This window comes from Eschrichtius robustus, chromosome 19 (genome assembly GCF_028021215.1).
Source record: "Eschrichtius robustus isolate mEscRob2 chromosome 19, mEscRob2.pri, whole genome shotgun sequence".
Classification (NCBI taxonomy): Eukaryota; Metazoa; Chordata; class Mammalia; order Artiodactyla; family Eschrichtiidae; genus Eschrichtius; species Eschrichtius robustus.
Genome location: NC_090842.1, coordinates 20,520,755 through 20,540,049, shown reverse-complemented (window position 1 = coordinate 20,540,049; position 19,295 = coordinate 20,520,755). Strand labels below are relative to the sequence as shown.

At 49.2% G+C, this 19,295-nt stretch overlaps 1 protein-coding gene across 1 annotated transcript in view; it reads left to right on the top strand.

The window, feature by feature from the left end:
- Positions 1 to 17,883, top strand: part of CDH5 (cadherin 5) — a 38,371-nt gene extending 20,488 nt beyond the window's left edge. The window contains exons 3-12 of the mRNA XM_068527718.1: positions 648 to 936; positions 1,883 to 1,999; positions 2,893 to 3,057; positions 3,925 to 4,112; positions 5,846 to 6,096; positions 9,348 to 9,490; positions 11,041 to 11,165; positions 11,523 to 11,631; positions 13,699 to 13,944; positions 16,043 to 17,883. Of these exons, the coding sequence (XP_068383819.1) occupies positions 648 to 936; positions 1,883 to 1,999; positions 2,893 to 3,057; positions 3,925 to 4,112; positions 5,846 to 6,096; positions 9,348 to 9,490; positions 11,041 to 11,165; positions 11,523 to 11,631; positions 13,699 to 13,944; positions 16,043 to 16,557 (2,148 nt within the window). The 3' untranslated portion in view covers positions 16,558 to 17,883. The remainder of the gene's footprint in view (positions 1 to 647; positions 937 to 1,882; positions 2,000 to 2,892; positions 3,058 to 3,924; positions 4,113 to 5,845; positions 6,097 to 9,347; positions 9,491 to 11,040; positions 11,166 to 11,522; positions 11,632 to 13,698; positions 13,945 to 16,042) is intronic.
- The last annotated feature ends 1,412 nt before the right edge of the window (positions 17,884 to 19,295 follow it).

The window sequence follows — 19,295 nt, the reverse complement described above, 5'->3', positions numbered from 1 at the left end:
AAAAAGAGAACATTTTATGTACCATTCCAAAACTAAATGACTGAGACCAGTGATGTGCTGATAAATAGTTGACAACTGGCTTTTGAGGGGAAAAGATCCTGTTTGTAGCATTTGCCAATTTCCTTGGTGTAAATACTTTCACCATGTCTGTTGCAAGCTACTAACTTGATGCCACCGAAGGCAGAGTTGGGAACAGATGTGCATTAACACAGCATTATCCAATATTTCCAGCATTCAATACGATCAACATAAAAACTCAAGAACAGGGGTGGGATAGGAAGGGTGGGAGGGAGACACAAGAGGGAGGAGATACGGGGATATATGTATATGTATAGCTGATTCACTTTGTTATAAAGCAGAAACTAACACACCACTGTGAAGCAATTGTACTCCAATAAAGATGTAAAAAATTTAAAAATTTTTTTAAAAACTCAAGAGAACATAGTAAAATGTAGTAAAATTACCGTATTAGGAAGCAATAGATTTATAGTACGTTACCTTTGTTGTTAATATGATTCATTTAATTGTAAGTTTATATAATTGATTTTTTTAATAATGCCATGCCCTGGCACACTCACACGGGCACACACTCACACGCACACAGCCGCCACTGCTATTTCCAGTTCACGGCGCCTCTCCTTTCCTAGATTAAATCAAGCGTGAACCGCAAGAACACCAAGTACCAGCTCAAAGGAGAGTCTGCCGGCAAGGTCTTCCAGGTTGATGAGAGCACAGGGGACGTGTATGCCTTTGAGAGGCTGGACAGGGAGAAGCTCTCTGAGTACCACCTCGTCGCCCTCGTGGTAGACAAGGACACTGAGAAGAACCTGGAGTCTCCTTCCAGCTTCACCATCAAAGTTCACGATATCAACGACAACTGGCCTGTGTTCACGCACCGGGTGTTCAATGCCTCCGTGCCCGAGATGTCAGGGATAGGTACGTACCCGGTCTGTCCGTCTCCCTCTCCCCTCACTCATCCCTGGTATGGAGGCACCTCTCCCATCAGCAGCTTCACTGCCTGGGGCAGGATTCAGTGAGTTCCGGGCAGCTATGGTGATGCCCATATTGCCACTTTATATGACTCGAAATGAACTCTGGTTCCTAAGGACTAAGCTCTGACCTGGCCCCAGACAGAGCCCTGACCGTCACACACACACACACACACACCCGTCTTGTTACTCTTTGGAGCCAACGCCACCCACTGCTCTCTTAGGGCTGGCATGCCAAGAGCGTAGCCTTTGCACATGAAGGAGGCCAACTCTGCCACCAAGACAAGCGGTCACCTTTAGGGTCCATGCAGGAGTGGGAGGGGGGCAGGAGAGGGACACACCTCATCCCAAGGTGTGTCAGCAGCCTGGACCCCAGGCCTCCAGAGGAGACTATTCCTTCCTCAATTCTACCCCCAGCCTCCAGGGGGTGCCAGAAAAGGGCTCCCTTCCCCACGCCTTAGTCCAGGCTCTCTCGCCAGGACTCAGGACCAGACCTTCCTGTTAAGTATGGGGAGCCTGGAGTTCAAGGGGAAAGAGATGTGAACCCAGCCCTTTGGGGGCCCTTCCTATTCTCTTGTTCTCATGCTTCCAGAAGGAAGAAGCAGCCCTTACTGTTTCTCCCCATGACCTCAGCCACTCACCTCTTCCCTCATTTCCCCCATAAATGAAAACCACCTGTTCTCTTTACCCTTCATGTTTGACGGAGCTGGGCCTCCACCACTGCCAGCACTTTGCCCCCAGGCAGGCTCCTCAGAAAACAAAGCAGCCTTTTCTCCCTCAGGACCTGGGGGAGGGGGGTTCAGGGAACAGCCTGAGCCCCATCTGCCCTCATCTGGGAATGGGGTGAGGGGCTGGCCATCACAAAGCAGCAACCCTGGATTCTCTCCCCACAGGGACCTCGGTCATCCAGGTGACAGCAGTGGATGCAGATGACCCCACTGTGGCAGACCACGCCTCTGTCATGTACCAACTCCTGAAGGGAGAAGAACATTTCAGCATCCGTGGTTCTGGTCTGTGTGACTAACCCCCCTGGGCGGCACTGGCTTGGAGGGGGTGGAGGTGCAGGCACCGAGGGAAGCCCAGTCTGCCAGGTGTCACTGACCACTGACCTACACCACCCTTTGGAGGCAGTCGGTACCCTACGTCAAGACAAGGTGGCTGGTGAGGGCAGAAGGAGGCAGACAGGTGCCCAAGACGTGAACTCAAGTCCAGGGCACAAAGTCAGGACCCACGCATTGACACGAGAGGTGGAAGAGAATGCTGGTTAGCAGCTCTAGCTATGGAATCAAACGGATCTGGTTTCCGAACCCATTTCTGCTCCTCACTGCTTCTAAAGACCTTGGGCAAGTCAACTGACCTCTGTGAGCGCTAGGGCCCTAATCTCAAAAATGGGGAAGCTTATATTCACCTTGTATGGTAGCTGTGAAGTCTGAATTAGGTAACATATAACGAGCACGTGGCCCATCGTCATTATCCACTCCACGTGACCCAAAAAACTGTTAAGGACTGAGTCTTGGGAGCAAGACAGAAGTCCAGGTGGTCAGGCCTGAGGCAAGCCATCTTTCAGAGTGATGGCAAATACACAGCACAACCTATGCTGCACCAAGGCAGCCATCACTAACCCATCACAGCACTCTTCCCACTCTGAGCCTAGATGTGGCCTCAGGTTCTTGCTCAACCCAATGCTCCAGGTGGCTGGGACCAATACTGGACCAAAGCGTTTGGCCTAGCAGTGCAGGGCATGGAGGTGGGAGGTGGTTCACCCCTGGCTCTCAGTCCTGGCTGCACAGTGAAATCACCTGGGGAGCTCTGAAGCCAGGTGCCCTCTGGGTAGTGGCCGGGCATCACTATTTCTTAAAATCTCCCCCAAGTAACACGGCTCCTGATGTGACACTTTTTGCAGGACTAATTGTCACAGCGAACAAAAACCTGGACCGAGAGAAGCAGGCCAAGTACGAGATCGTGGTGGAAGCACGAGATGCCCAGGGCCTCCGGGGGGAATCGGGCACGGCCACTGTGCTGATCTCTCTGCAGGACGTCAACGACAACTTCCCCATCTTCACACAGTGTGAGCCCCTCCCCTAGGGCCCTGGGCAGGGCGAGGGTTGGGATACTCCAGACTCGGTGACCCGGGAGCTCTCAGAGAGGAGCCTGGCATCCGTCTACCTCTCTCTCCAACCCAGGGCGGGCCTATGTCAGGGATGTCTTTCTGGTGCTCCCCATCTCTGAACACGTTCCCAAGGCTGTCCAACTGCCCCCGCCACGGAGCCCTCACAGGCCAGTAGGAAGTCACACTCCCTGCTGTGTGCCACCGTGTGCCCAGAGTCCCACTACCAGATAGGACCACTTTCACCCAGATCCCATGAGCTCAGGAAAACCCAGACCCCAGCTAGAAAATCCCCATGAGCTGGGGAACAGGGGTTCAGCAAAGTTCCATAGCCAAGGCCAGGGCTGGGCTCTGACCCACCACAGACTGATTCTCCCCCGAGAAAAATGCCTGACAAGAGCTTTTGACACGCCCTGGGTGGGCTGGGGAGGAAAGTCAGATGATTCATCACTTGCAACTCCAACGCTGATGGCGCCATTCAGAGGCTCAGCCACCCCAAGGACAGGCGGGTTTTCCTGAAATGGCCTCGTTGTGTACGGCACAAGCTCCCTGAAGGCAGAGATTCTCTCCATTGTCAATTAATAGGTCCCCTAGCAAGGTGCCTGACATACAGTAGGTGCTTAATAACTACTTGTCAGGTGGATGGAAGGACAGATAGAGCAGAACCTCTTTGCCTTGGGACCCAAAATTCCAGAGGAATTACTACTACTACTACTACTATTTTATTGTGCCCGTTTCCTGTAACAAAATGTATTGGGATAGTATGGGGGACAATCGCCTCATCTATCTCATTAACCCAGTGCCCTTTGGGGCACCCCTTTGCATCAGCCAGGTACATATTTTCTGTGCCCGAAGACATCCGTGTGGGCAGCCCCCTGGGCTCTCTGTTTGTGGAGGACCCAGACGAGCCCCAGAACCGGAAGACAAAGTACAGCATCGTGCAGGGCGAGTACAGGGACACCTTCACCATCGAGCCTGACCCCACCCGCAACGAGGGCATCATCAAGCCCATGAAGGTTCGCAGACCTGTGGCAGTGACGTCAGATGTGGGGTTGGGGGCTCCCGGCTTCCTCAGGACTCAGCCGGGGGCTGCTCCCAGATCAGAGGCCACCAAAGGTGCACGTTCTGGGTCAGTTTGGAGCTGGCCGTGTGCTCGTGGACACTGTGACCCTGGCGCTGGGAAGGGGAGCCAGGACAGAAGGGTCAGTGACTTAGGCTGGGCTACCCCGGAAGCAGACCTTGAGGCAAGGACTTGGGTGTAAATAGTTTACTTGGGGAGTGATCTCAGGAAGCCCCAGGAGCAGTGAGATGTGAAAAGAAGGAAAGCTCATACAGGCTCCTCAATGAGCAGGTGATCACCATGGGCGAGTGGGGTGCAGTCCCACTGGGGACATCTGGGGGACAGTGTGGTTGGAATATGCCTCAGAGTCGCAGCAGCTGTGGGCTGATTGAGGGCTCCTGGGGGCTCACTCCCTGGCACTTTCTTTTTTTTTTTTTTTTAATATTTATTTATTTATTTTATTTATTTTTGGCCACATCAGGTCTTAGTTGCAGCATGCAGGATCTTTTGTTGCGGCATGCAGACTCTTCATTGTGGCACGCGGGCTTCTCTCTAGTTGTGGCGTGTGGGTTTTCTCTTCTCTAGTTGTGGTGTGCAGGCTCCAGGGCGCGTGGGCTCTGTAGTTGTGGCGCGAGGGTTCCTGAGCGCGTGGGCTCCGTAGTTTGCGGCACACAGGCTCTCTAGTTGAAGCGCGCGAGATCAGTAGTTGTGGCACGTGGGCTTAGTTGCCCTGTGGCATGTGGGATCTTAGTTCCCTGACCAGGGATCGAACCTGCGTCCCCTGCATTGGAAGGCGGATTCTTAACCACTGGACCACCAGGGAAGTCCCCTCCCTGGCACTTTCTGATCTGCCCTGGGCACAGGCCAGGAAAGCCCTGGAAGATTACAAGTGCTTGCATCTGAAAGCCATCAGCATGTAAGGAAATAGTGAACGCCGTGGGGAGGGGGTGGCCATTGGCAGGGGCTGCTGCTGAGAAAGCAGTTGGACTGGCTGAATCTAGAAGAGGAGGGAAGGTCTGCCAGGGGCACAAACTGCTTCAGAATGGCCATGCAGAGGACTGGGAGGCCAAGGCCAGTGATGACCTGCCTCAAAGGGGACATTCCAGAACCCCTCTGCCTGAGCCAGGCCATTCTTCCAGCAGACCTCTCCCGAGTCCTTCTCTGGTCCAGCCCTGTGCTGGGGACTAGATATACCCAGGGGAGTCAGACGGCCTCCACGGTACCAAAGCTCTCAGCCAGTAGGGAGCACAGACACACAGACAAAAAGGGTACCCAGGCAGGAAGCAATTACCTGTGTTGGGAGGGGCAGGAATGGGTTCTGAGAGGACATCTGATTACCTTCAGATTGGCCTCCTGAGGGGTGAATAGGAGTATGCCAAGTGGGCAAGGGCAGGAGAAGAGACTTGAGCAAAGGCACAAAGAAAAGGAATGCCTTTAAGGAGCTGTGGATAGAACCACTAGTCTGTGATCCCCTTGATAGCAAGACTGTGGCTGATCCACTGGTTGTCCTCAATACTTGGAATTGAGCCACGGTCAGGATACACGGGAGACAGCTGAAGACAGCCAGGCCACAGGCCCCTCATCTGTAAAAAGGGAGTCACCCCAGTATGACCTTGCAGGGCTGCTGTGAAGATCACAACCATATGCTTGGCTCAGAGCAAGTGATCACCGTAGTTTCTCCTTCTGCAGCCCCTGGACTATGAACACATCCGGCAATACAGCTTCACCATCGAGGCCACGGACCCCACCATCGATCTCCGCTACCTGAGCAGCACCTCCACCAAGAACATCGCCCGTGTCATCATCAACGTCACAGATGTGGACGAGCCCCCCAGCTTCCAGCAGCCCTTTTACCACTTCCAGCTGCGGGAGAACCAGAAGAAACCTCTGATCGGCTCAGTGCTGGCTGTGGACCCCGATGCCGCTAAGCGGAGCATCAGGTAAGGGGGGCGGAAGGCGTGAGGATGGTGATGATCACGACACCACCCAGGCATTGAGGTTCTCAGGCCTGCTGGACAGAGCCCAGGACTCAGAGGGGGAAACTGGCTTCTCCCAGCAGGTACATGGGACATGCACAGAGGCCGGACAAGAAGCCCAAGCTCTTCCACTAACCCACATGGCCAGGTGGAATCTTGTTCTGCCCAGGCACACACCTAGCATGGTCCTGGCCATCAGAGCTTCCCGTTGTCTGCTCTACCTTGAAGGGGAGGTACGGGCTCCCACAGGTCCCATCTGGGGAGATCTGACAGTCAAGAGAGCAACCAACTTGACATCCATGAAACCCCTTCGCTAAACATGATTTATTACATTTGTCTTCCCAAAACCACAAAAGGAAAAAGTGTTTATTTCACACAATGAAACAACACAAGGATCTATAAAGAAAACATCAGTAACCCTGATTTCCAGACAACTCATGTTCATGGTGTGCTGTGGTCCTATCATGCCTTTCTTCGTGACCACACAAACATCTACATACATTTATGGTGGATTTGTCCTTTGTTTGGGAGATTTGATTGTTTTAAAAATTTTTTGGATCATACTATACCCATTTCATCACTACTTGTTCTTCTGTCTGAACTAGACCCCTCTCCTCTGCTCTCTGTGACAAAAGATGTAGTTCCAACTCATACTTTCTAGAGCCACACAACATATGAGAGTGTGAAGTTCCATCAATCTCATTTTTTTCTGGAGGGGTAGCCAACTGTTCCAGCACCATTAATCAAATAAGTCATCGTTTTCTACCTTTGTTACACACTAAGTTCCTGTATATCCCTGAATCTATTTCTGAATCCTTTGTTCTGTGTCAAAGCCATTCTGTTTTATTGTAGCAGCTTGATACTAAAACTTGGTATGTATAAGGCAAGTCCCTCCCTCAAGTGTTTTTTCACTTTATATATCTTTAATGCATTCTCAAACATTCATTCTTTCATGTGAACCATAAAATTCTTCAGTTTTTAAAAAAGCATCAGAATTCAATGAGAATTGTGTTTACATATCAATTTGGGGAGAGTTAATGTTTCTCTGTTATCAGGTCTTCCTGTTAAAGACAAATGTGTACCTCCATTTTGATCACATCTCACAAGTTTTAGGATGACTGTTTTCATGGCCATTCTATTCTAAATGGTCTGTAATGATAATTTTTATTTCTTCATTGATCCAATAGTTTATTTAAGAGACTTTTTTTTTCATTTACAATGGTAGGGCATTTTTTGGCTTTGCTTTAACTTGTTCTGTGATGTAATGCAATTGTCTTTATGTGTCTTTTTGTCCATTTTTTTCTGGAATATCTAAGCTTTTGCTTTATGTATTTTAATTTTTCTATTCAGTTAACAAAGGTTTATAACTATTTTACCTTCATTATGACTTGTCACTTTCATCCTTATGACATTACCCAGTTTGTTCGGCTTAAAACATTTTGTCCTCAATTCCATGTTGCCTGATGTAAAGTTTGTCAGTCTTGTTTTCATGTTACTCATGTTTGCCTGAAATAAATTTTCCGACCTTTACTTTTAATTTTTTCTAGGTCATTGGCAGTAAGTTGTCTCTTGAAAGTGGAATGCAATTGGCTTTGCTTTTTTTTTTTTTTTTTTCATCTTAACTGGAGTATAGTTGCTTTACAACGTTGTGTTAGTTTCTGCTGTACAACAAAGTGAATCAGCTATACATATACATATACCCTTATATCCCCTCCCTCCTGAGCCTCCCTCCCACCCCGCCTATCCCACCCCTCTAGGTGGTCACAAAGCACCGAGCTGATCTCCCTGTGCTATGCGGCTGCTTCCCACTAGCCATCCATTTTACATTTGGTAGTGTATATATGTCATTGCTACTCTCTCTTCATCCCAGCTTCCCCTCCCCTCCCCGTGTCCTCATGGCTTTGCTTTTTAATCTAAACTGAGATGCTATGTGTTTAACCTATTTACATTTTTCATTGTAAATGATATGTTTGATCTTACTTCTTTTATCTTGTTTTACATTTGCTATTTCTCAAACTTAATTACTTTTTTCTCTTCCCCCATCTTTGTTGTAGAGTCTATTTTTTCACGTTATTTTCTCGTAGATATTTGGATGGACTACATGCATTTTTACTTCTACCAGTGAGATTTACTTCTATCTGTAAAATTTTAAATGTTTTCCTGGACCAATATTTTCCAGTTAAAAATTTCTGCCTCTCTCTCTGTCTCTGTCTCTCTCTCTCACACACACACACACACACACACACACACCATTGCCTTCCTATATATGATAAAGATTATCAATAGTTTAATTTTAATTCCTCCCAAACCAGATTTTTTTTTTTACTTTATTTTGAGACACTTCTTAGATGAAGTGAGTTTTCAAAAAAAAATTTTTCAGGACCCATCTTGTGGATGATATAGTTCCTGAATCCTTGCATATTTACAAATCAAAAATATTATCAATGTGTTCTAGCATTTAACTTTGTGAGAATGTCTGGGGTGAGTCTGATTTATCTTTCTTTATAAGGATGTATCTTTTCTGTCTGGACTCTTTTTGGTTTCTTTATATAGCTCTGAAATTCAAAAGTGTCATCAGGATATAGTTAAATATTGATCTCTTTTTAAAATTATGCCTGATATCAATGACCTCTTCTATAAACTTGGGCCTTTCTTCAGATCAGGAAGTTTTCTTTTATTATATCTTTGGTTATTTCTTCTGTTCTCTTTGTTCTGGAATTTTCCTCAGTATTAGAAAAATATATATTTGGAGTGTTATATATTTTTTCATCTCTCTTTTCTTCTCTTCATGCCTTTTTCCTTAAGAACTTTTCCAGTTTTTACTTCACAAATTTAATTTTCTTTCAGTCACTTCTTACCTCTTCCAGCCCCTTTTTTTATTTCTTCCTGGCTCTTGCCCAACTATCTTTTCATTAATCACAAAATCCGATCCAAGCTGTGGTATAGTTGATTATAGTGCCACCTGCCTCAACTCTGAAAGTGCTGTTGATGGAGTCTCAAGTACCACCCTCAGCCCAGTGATGGCAACACTGCCAACATCAAAGGGATTATCTCACTACTCTGACTCCCTGTGGGTGGTCAAGTGCAATGAGCAGTGAGAGGAGGATGGGGGATGGATGCAAGGGACAGATCCTGAAGGGTCTCATCTGTCCTGCTGGGGACTTTGGACTCAGCAAAGAACAACGGAAAACCTTGAAACTCTCTCCCGTGGGCAGATACTCCATCCGCAGGACGAGTGACAAGGGCCAGTTCTTCGGAATAACCAAGCAGGGGAATATTTACAATGAGAAGGAGCTGGACAGAGAAGTCTACCCCTGGTGTAACCTGACAGTGGAGGCCAAAGAGCTGGATTCTAGTGGTGAGTGGCCCCATTTGCCGGGGGACCTGGGCTCCTCTCCTTTTGTCATCCTTTTAAAATTGGCAAAATCTATCATTTTGGGTCTCCAGAGGTACTATAAGCACCTGCTGATGCACCACTTGGTTGGGATGTTATAGTGCCTCCATCCCCCACCACCTGCATCCACGTCATCTGAGACTTTGTTAGACGAGCAAAACATCAGGCCCCAACCCCAGACTGAATCAGTATCTCATGCACGCTACAGTTTAAGAAGCACTGTTCCAAAACAGGCTGCCAGATGTCCCTGTGATGAGAATCACCTGAGGCACCTCTTAACCACAGAGCTTCTCAGATGCCTCCCTGGAGGTGTTGGTCCAGTGAGTCAGAAATGGGGCCAAGGAATGTGCATTGAACGAGTGCCGTGTGATTCTTATTATAGTGGACGTTTGGAAAAGGCTGCTTTGGAGGGTGTTTATGTGCCAGTTAGTGGGCTGAATTCAAAATCTGAAGCAGTTTCCAACTCCAAGATTGTTAGATTCTCCAGAAATTAGGGTAACTGCTGCCAAAGGGAAAGGCAAGTATCGGAGTTTTGCACTCTTAGCCTCTATGAGAAAATCACAACTGCCCTCTGGGAGAAGGATCATTATTCCCACCTTACACAGAGACCACCAGGGCCCAGAAAGGGGGTGACTTGGCCAGGGCCCCACCGGTGCTACCCTGAAGGGCCCCTGCTTCCTGCTGGCAGCACGTCCCCCACATGGCAGCCAAGCCAGCTTCAATGGACTCCTGCGTACTGTCCAGATCAGTCTTTGCCCCTTTCTTCCCCATCTAATCTCACTCATACAATTTTTAAATCTTATAGTAATAGTTTGCTGTCCATTTTAAAATACGGAAAATACAAAAAAGGAGAAGAAAATTATACCCTCATATTCCCACCGTACACAGATAATTACTGTTAGCACTGTAGTGTATTTCCTCTGGTCTTTTTTACTATATGTATTTTTATACAAGTGAGATCATAATATTTGTATAAATATCATATCCTGCATTTTTACTTAACCTTATTCCAGAATCATTTTCTCATGGTACTAAGATGTCTTTTTTAAAAAGACTGTAATTTTTTAAATGTAATTTACGTGGGCATTGCAAACAGCCACATAGTCCATTCTTTTAAACTGACATAATTTATTAATGCAATCTCACTTAGATCGTCTACCTTTTCAATTATTTCATAATTAATTCATTTAAATTAGTTTGATTACTTAAATTGCTGAATTGATTTAATAATTACTTAATTGATTTAATTAAAACCTTTAAAAATACACTTCTGTTGTTTACCTTTTCGATTCTTACAAATAATTCTTTAGCAAATATCCTTGTGCTTGAAGCTTTACCCCCTTCCTCTTCCGCTCCCTTCAACCAGAACGCCATCCCTGGCCTCCCTTCCAGATGTCCATAACCCCCTCTTCCTGCAAAAAGAGCACCCCTCCAGGACTCCCATCCATATACATTCTAATCCCAGGGCTGGCACCTGCTGAGCCCACTGTAGTGATGAGTCCTTTCCCCTGCAGGGACCCCCACGGGCAAAGAATCCATTGTGCAGGTCCACATCGAAGTTATGGATGAGAACGACAATGCCCCAGAGTTTGCCAAGCCCTACGAGCCCAAAGTGTGTGAGAACGCTGCCCAGGGCAAGGTGAGTCTAGCTCAGGTGGGAGGGCAAGGCAGCGCCCACCTGGGGCAGGCCAAGGGGCAGCACCTCCCAGCCACGGTCAGCTGGCATTTCACTGAGTTTAATGTAACTTGTACAACAGCCTTCAGGAAAGGTGACATTATCCCTACAGAGGGTGAAACTGAGGCTCAGAGAGAATGTGTAGTGAGTAGATTGGCGGGGAGGTGGTGGTAGAAAGAGTGGCTCTGTGGAGACCATTTAGGTTAGTGTTACAGGTGAGAGAAAGCCACGGTCAGGTCTAAACCCAAAGTCCCTCCCCATCACTGAAACCCCGGCCAACCCAACACCGCTAATGACCGTCCCGCATCTTCCACCCTCTAGCTGGTCGTGCAAATCTCGGCAATAGACAAGGATATAACGCCACGAGATGTGAAGTTCAAGTTTTCCCTGAGCACTGAGGACAGCAACTTCACCCTCACGGATAATCATGGTGCGCCTCAAGGCAGTCAGCCTGGCTCTTGGGGGGCTCGGGGACGGGGTTGAGTCTTAAAGTGCCAGGGTCAAGGACCAAGCCAGTGAACTGGGGGCAGGCCCTCACTGGGGCTTTCAAGTAACAGAATGTTTTGTACAATTCCCACCACATACCTAACTAGTCTGTGCAATGGTCAGAGCCACCCTGGCCACACTGCTAAGTCCACAGGGCCTGCCCTTCCCCATAAGATGCTCAGGTTACTGAGGAGCACAGAATAGATACGCAGTGTAGACAGCTTGGTTCACAAACTAGCCAAAGACTCCTTCCCATGGGACCCCTGTGCTCAGCACAACTGCAAATTGCTCTATGACATGGAACTTTGAGGTTGCTTCCAAAGAGGCAAAACTGGACATTTGAAACCCGAAATGCCAAGGACACAGTGTTTTAATTTGGCTACAATGACTACTTACCACCAGGTGTCCTCGGGACAGGATGTGGTCCACCAATCACAGCCTAGAGAGTCCTGTGATGTCAGCAGCGGCCAATCAGAGTTTCTCATGAGTATGTGCTTCCGAGAGTGACAATGCTGAGTTGACGGAATTCCAGCCAAAAGCAGACAGGCTTCCATGGCTTCTGCACCTTCCTCAGAAAAACACAGAAAATCCCCGTTGGGTCTAAATAGAACAATCCTTCACCCAGAATGGGGTGGAATCCCTGCCCATCCCTAACTGGCAACACTGTGGTTGGTGAGGATCCCTGTATAGAAACAGCCATTGCCACCTTTGAGGAAGGTCAGGGAGTGGGGTCCCTGAGAGTGAGGGGCAGACCCAGGGGATGAGCCACAGACTCGTCCTTAAGGAGCCTCCTATGGGACGGGGATGGTGGCTATGATGCACGGACAGTCAATGACAGACCATTCAACATTCCGCTGTCTTTACTAGTAAATAATGTGGAAAAAACACCTGTCACCCCATCCCCAGTGCCCACCTCAATCCTGCCTCAGAGGAGGCCTGTAATGGAGAAGAAAGCTTAAGCACCACCCCAACGACACCCCATATGTGACCAGGAGACTAGCTTGTTGATCTCAGATTCACTTAGAACATGAATGTCCTGCTACAATATTAAATGAGTATAGTGAGAAATCTCTAATTTCCCTCATACAGTGTCAGTGGCCATATTGTTATTATTTTCAATTATAATAGACATGGCTACTTACTAATGAAATGTAATTGGCTTCCATTTGAAATCTAAAAGATGGCCTCCTTTGCTTTTGGCTTCCTGAGTGTGCCAACCCCGCACGGCTAGGTAAACCCTGGAACGGGGAGTCCCTGGACCCTCTGACCATCATAATCTCCTAGGAGCCAACAAAGGGCAGATTATCCAGCCACTGAATCAGAAATGCGGGAGAGGGGAGGGGGAAAAGGAAGGAGGAGTGGAGGGGGGCGGTTCTGAAAAACCAGCATGTTTAAAAATCTCCCTGGGGAATTCTGTACATGGATTGATTGGAGCTGAGAGGGAGAGCCAATATTTGGGCCAAAGCCCATTCTCAATTCCAGCCTGACCAGGGAATCCTCAATTACATATGCAATCATTCCCTCAGTGCCCCAGGGAACTGTGCATTGTTTTTACTTTCTAATGGATTTTCAGGGATAGCAAAAACAGCCTTAGAAGTTAGCCCAATGCTAAAAGACTTTTTAAGACTTTATTTCCCTGATTGCTCATCAAAGCTTGAAACAATGCGTTAATTAGCTGAGAGTCACCTTTTATTGAAGTAGGGTTAGGGGTCAGGCATATTATTTGCCCACAGAAACAGAAAGCAAGGGTTTTACATTCTGGCCAAGTCCTTCTTAGAGGCTAGGTCGAAGTAGCTGCCCAAAACATCCCCTCTCTGGAGGAACAGACCTGCGTTCAAATGGCTAAAACCTGAGGCAGGGGGTGCAAAGGGCAGAGGCACAGCCCAGGCAGCACGTGGGCTGGTGCAGGTACCAAGGGCTTCCTGGAGGTGGCAGGCCACACCGTCAGTGTGGATGAGAGGATGGGCACTCCAGGCAGCAGAGCCTGACTCCGAGGCCTTGGTGTTTCCAGATAACACGGCCAACATCACAGTCAAGTACGGGTATTTTGACCGAGAGCGCGCCAAGGTCCACCACCTGCCCGTGCTCATCTCGGACAACGGGAGGCCAAGCCTCACAGGCACCAGCATGCTGGATGTGACCGTGTGCAAGTGCAACGAACGCGGCGAGTTCACCTTGTGTGAGGAGGTGGCCGCCCAGGTGGGCGTCAGCATCCAGGCACTGGTAGCTATCTTCCTCTGCATCCTCACCATCACAGGTCAGTGCCAGGAAGATGGGAGGGGACATTGAGGGGGCTGCACAGGAGAAGGAAGAGGCCAGGGATCCAGGCCCAACCCTGCCTCCAGGCCCTAGTGCAGCCCTGTGCTAGGTGTAAGCTCCACCTCCTTGGGTGCCTAACTGTGGGGATGGCGGGGGGAGTGGGGGGGGGGTGAAGAAGGGGGGACTCAAGGCTTCTTCCCCAGTTTAAAATACTTTATATATAACATTCACTCATTCAACTGACATATTTTGAGCACTTACTGTGTGCCAGGCACTGTTCTAGGCATTTATTTATATAAAACCTCTTTTGAGGGAATTCCCTGGTGGTCCAATGGTTAGGACTCTTCGCTCTCACTGCAAAGGGGCCGGGTTCAATCCCTGGTCAGGGAACTAAGATCCCACAAGTCGCACCTGTTTTGAAAAAAGAGGATCCAGTTCTTCTTTTGGAGAGAAATGGAAAGTTTAAAATTTCTAGTTTAGATTATTGCCAGTGGTTTTCTTTCTATTTTTAGGATTTCTCCAGCCTTGATATCTCTTTTCTTCTTGTTTGGGCCTCAGAAACTTTAGGAGCATTTTAGGCCTTGCCTTAGTTTGGGTTCCCCAGGAAGCAGACCCTGGGACCAGGATTGGGGTGCACACGGTTTATTTGAGAGGCACTCCCAGGAAGCCCCAGAAGGAAGAGGGGGAGTGAGACTGGAAAGGTAGGCAGCCCATCAAGGGCAAGTTGTCACACAAGTTGCCACCTTGGGACACTGGAGCTTCTTCTCACTGGAGACTGGGTGGCGGCACTCACAGCCCATGTTTTTCCAACGATGCCCACCAGCTGATGGTGGGGCTCCTCCCAGAGGTGTAAGTTCTCCTGCGTTTCACCTGGGGCAGGGGCTGGCCCTCCAGAGGAAGCCCTTGGGTGCTCAGAGGTCACCCTGTGCACTACAATGACAGGACCGGGGGACACAGTGAGGGACCCACATTATCTGCTCCAGGCCTTTCCTGCCAGTGGCTTCCCTGAGAGGCCCCCTGGCAGTGCCCCCTCTTCTGGGGCTTCTGTGGCAAAGAGTCCAGACCCAGATTTTCCTCTCAATAAAAGTTAATAATAATGATATACTGGCATCACCACCACACACAGAACTGCACTTAACCTCATAGCCACCTTATCAAATAGAAACAGAGCAGAGGAGTCATCACTTCCATTTTACAGGCAAGGAAAGAGAGGCTCAGAGAGGGCATCCTGGCTTTTCTTATGTATGGATCAGTTTGTTAGGTAACTCGAGGCTAGAAGGACAGAGTCTAGGGATGCTCCGAGCCTACTTCTAGGGGCTCTCTGCCCCACATGGTCCACCCCTCCTGGGGGCTGGCAACCGTCATGCAGTCACACACCTCAGAGCTTCGAGCAGGGCCAACATCACACCGCTGCCTGATCGTGGGACTCTGGGCACGTCACTCAGCTTCTCTGAGCTCGGTTTGCTCATGTAAAATGGGATATTAATACCTACTTTGAGTAAAAGAACATGAAAATGTGCCAATACCATGCCAGCATGTATACAGTAGGTGCTCAAGAGTAGCTGCTGCTACTGCAATGGGTGCCATGTCTACCAGCACCACCATGACCCATCATCATCATCATCATGGCTCAGAATCTTTGCACTCCAAATTCCAACTCCATCCCTTTCCCCCTTTCTGCCCCAACCTCTGGCCTCCTGGCCTTTGGACAAGGCACAGAAGGATTTGCCACAGTGGTTAAGAGGAGGGAGGAACTGAGGATGCGGGTAGATGGGCAGGAGAGTGGCAGGAGAGAACGAACTTGAGGGAGGCCCACTCTGTTGCTCTCCCCCCACCCCTACTGTGGCCAGGACACCAACAAGGATGGATCCTGGGCGGGGGGGAGGGGTGGAGATGACTCTGGAGTGGGAGCGAGGGTGGACCCACCAGGTGTCTAGACCAAACCAAAACTTCTGTGTTGGCCCAGCTGCCACTGGGAGCTGGGCTGGCCCAGGGATTCCCAGGGAGGAGGGGAGGGTGCAGGTGAACCTCGGGGAGGGGTGTGTCCGCCGCTCTGCTGGGCCACGGCTGACCAGCTCTGGCTTGCTCGTTCGCAGTGATCACCCTCCTCATCATCCTGCGGCGGCGGCTCCGGAAGCAGGCCCGCGCCCACGGCAAGAGCGTGCCGGAGATCCATGAGCAGCTGGTCACCTACGACGAGGAGGGCGGTGGCGAGATGGACACCACCAGCTACGACGTGTCGGTGCTCAACTCGGTGCGCCACGGTGGGACCAAGCCCCCGCGGCCGGCGCTGGACACGCGGCCGTCCCTCTACGCACAGGTGCAGAAGCCGCCGCGGCACGCGCCCGGGGCGCACGGGCCCGGGGAGATGGCCGCGATGATCGAGGTGAAGAAGGACGAGGCGGACCACGACGGCGGCGGCCCACCCTACGACACGCTGCACATTTACGGCTACGAGGGTGCCGAGTCCATCGCCGAGTCCCTCAGCTCCCTGGGCACCGATTCATCTGACTCGGACATCGATTATGACTTTCTCAATGACTGGGGACCCAGGTTCAAGATGCTGGCCGAGCTGTATGGCTCGGACCCCCGGGAGGAGCTGGTGTATTAGGGGACCGCGGGCCTCTGGGCCTGGGGACCCAAACCACTGCAGCTCAGGCTAGTCGGACACGGGCACTGAGCCCTCCAATCGTAGCACTCATGTCCCAGCCTAACAGCCCTTCCTCATGGGTCCCAGAGACCTCACCAGCTTGGATGGCAAAATCCAAGTCCCTGGCATATCCAGGAACATATTTCAGTGATGGTTACTCCCAAAACACTGGAAAACACCAGCCTGGTGTTCTGTCTGGGCTGAGACATCCACATAACCCTGTCACCTGCGACTACGGGTCCAACTCAAAGACTTTCTCTGGCTTCTCAAAGCAGATTATGCTCAACTGCCAGGGGGAGGTCTTCCCCTGAGGTCCCTGAACCCCTGGGGAGGGGTCCTGGTGCCTGCCACCTGGAGGCAAGGGGCTGGATGGCATGACTGTGGGGCCAGACTCTCTGTAGCCCAGTCCCACAGGAGACTGGGACCGCCCACCAGGCCTGCCCTGCTTTAGCTTCCTCACACCCTCCCAAGACCCCCAGCATTCTGCAGCCTCTCCCCAGGCCTGTCAAAAGGGAGGAAGGGCCTCCTGACATCCCCCGACCCTGGGTCTTGAGGTGACCTCACTGGCCTGCCATGCCTGTAACTATGCTGTACTGTGTACTGAAAATTCATCCAAGGTCAGGGAAACGGCTCGTTGAACTTTAAAGCAACTGTGAATTCATCCTGGAGGGACAGTGGAGACCAAACGAGACCACAGATCATAGGGTGAGGGCCACCTCCGCACCCACTCCCTCCAGAGAGGGCCAGGAGTCGCTGTGACCCCAATTTGAGACTCATGACACCCCTCCAGTTTTGCCTGGGAAGCGGGGCAGATGTTCCCGGAGCAGACCTCTCCCCGCCTCGCCCGGTCACTCATTCATGCTGTCTCTTTCTTTTTTCTTTCTCTCCATCTACTCTTGATCTCTTGACTTAGAGGCACTTAAGGTGTGACCCACATCAACTCTGGCCAAAGTCCAAACCCAAACATGACTGCGCAACACAGCTGTGCCATTTGCCTTTACACCTCGTTGTTGCCACATCTCAGGGAACCCCAGCAGGGCCCCATCCCTACAGAAGGCAAGGCCCCTGCTCAGGCCCAGTGGTCACCTGTTCCTCTTCCACTTTCAGCCACGTATGGAACTTTCCACTGCAAACACACCTTGGGGAAGTGGCATCACTAGATGGGGGTGCGGGGAAGAAGGCAAACTCTCTGACTCACCATTTGTCATGGACCAAGGTTCCTGCTCTGGGCAAGGCCCCTCAATTCAGGGGATTGTAGATAACACTGACTTTTTATTTTTAACCAATAACGAGTTTTTCTTTTTTTTTTTTTTTTTTTACTAATAATACTTATACATTTCTAGCTCTCACAAACATATAGAATAAGGGTTTTTGCATAATAAGCAGGTTGCGCTTTAGGTTAACAATTTTAATTCAGGGTTTTTAGTTGGATAAACAAATTCCTGTAACCTTCTATTTCCTATCATTGTAGTAATTGCTCTAGTGATAATGACTATATATATATTGGCTACACTGGTGCATGGGACATACTGTATTTTTTTATAACTAAATAAAGAAAAATCTTGAAATACTTCTCTTTCTAGAGCTGAGCGAGCTCATGTGAAACACAAGCACATACACCACCACCATCATCAGAGGAACCCAGGGTGCAAGGCGACATTTGCAGTCAGGATTTCAGAAACACACTGCAGGAAAGTGATTGCAGCAGAGAATAACAAGGGACACCTAGTCCATCCCGGTCTCCTCTCAGAGCCCCATGCCTTCCCTCAGCCTCTGTATATGGCCCCCAATCCCACCCCGACTCTACACAGCAGGCAGGGCCTCTGGAAGCTGGAGCTGCCACACCTTTTCCAACTGACAAATGAACCAGATGAGTGATATACATCAGCAGTGAGGGAGGAAATCAATCTAATTAGCTAGTTGACAACAGTGATTGAGCAGCTGGCACTTTAGTGGGGTGTGTGGACCCCAACATTGGGGTCTGCCTGGAAAACCTCACGATCAAAAATGAGAACAGGAAGCCTCTTTGCCAGACTTAGGACTTGAATTGGGTAGGTGGGAGATGAAGCTCACTTCAGCAAGGCCCCTGCTCCTTGATTTCCTGCAGGATTTCCTGGGCAGTGTGTCTCCCAGGGATGATATTTTGCAAACTGTGCTCTGGATAAACACTACTTCCTGGAGCTCTCAGGGGGCAATTTGTCTTAATTCCAATTTTGCTCTAATTTCACTGGCATTTCTTTTTTGATCCATTGGTTATTTGAAACGTATTGTTTAATTTCCAAACATTTGTGAATTTTCCAAATTTCCTTCCATTATTGATTTCTAATTTCATTCCATTGTGGTCAGAGAGCATAAATTTTATGATTTAAATCCTTGTAAATTTACTGATACTAGTTTTATACCCTAACACATGTTTTATCCTGAAGAATGTTCCATGTGCACTAGAGAGGAATATGTATTCTACTGTTGTGATGGAGTGTTCTATAGTGGTATGTTAGTGTTGTTCAAGACTTTTATTTCCACACTGATCTTCTGTCTAGTTAGTCTATCAATTATTGAAAGTCTAATGCTAAAATCTCCAGCTATTACTGTTGAATTGTATATTTCTCCCTTCAACTCTTGTCAGATTTTGCTTCATATATTTTGAGTCTCTGTTGTTACGGGCATATAATCTTATAATTGTTATACCTTCTTGATGG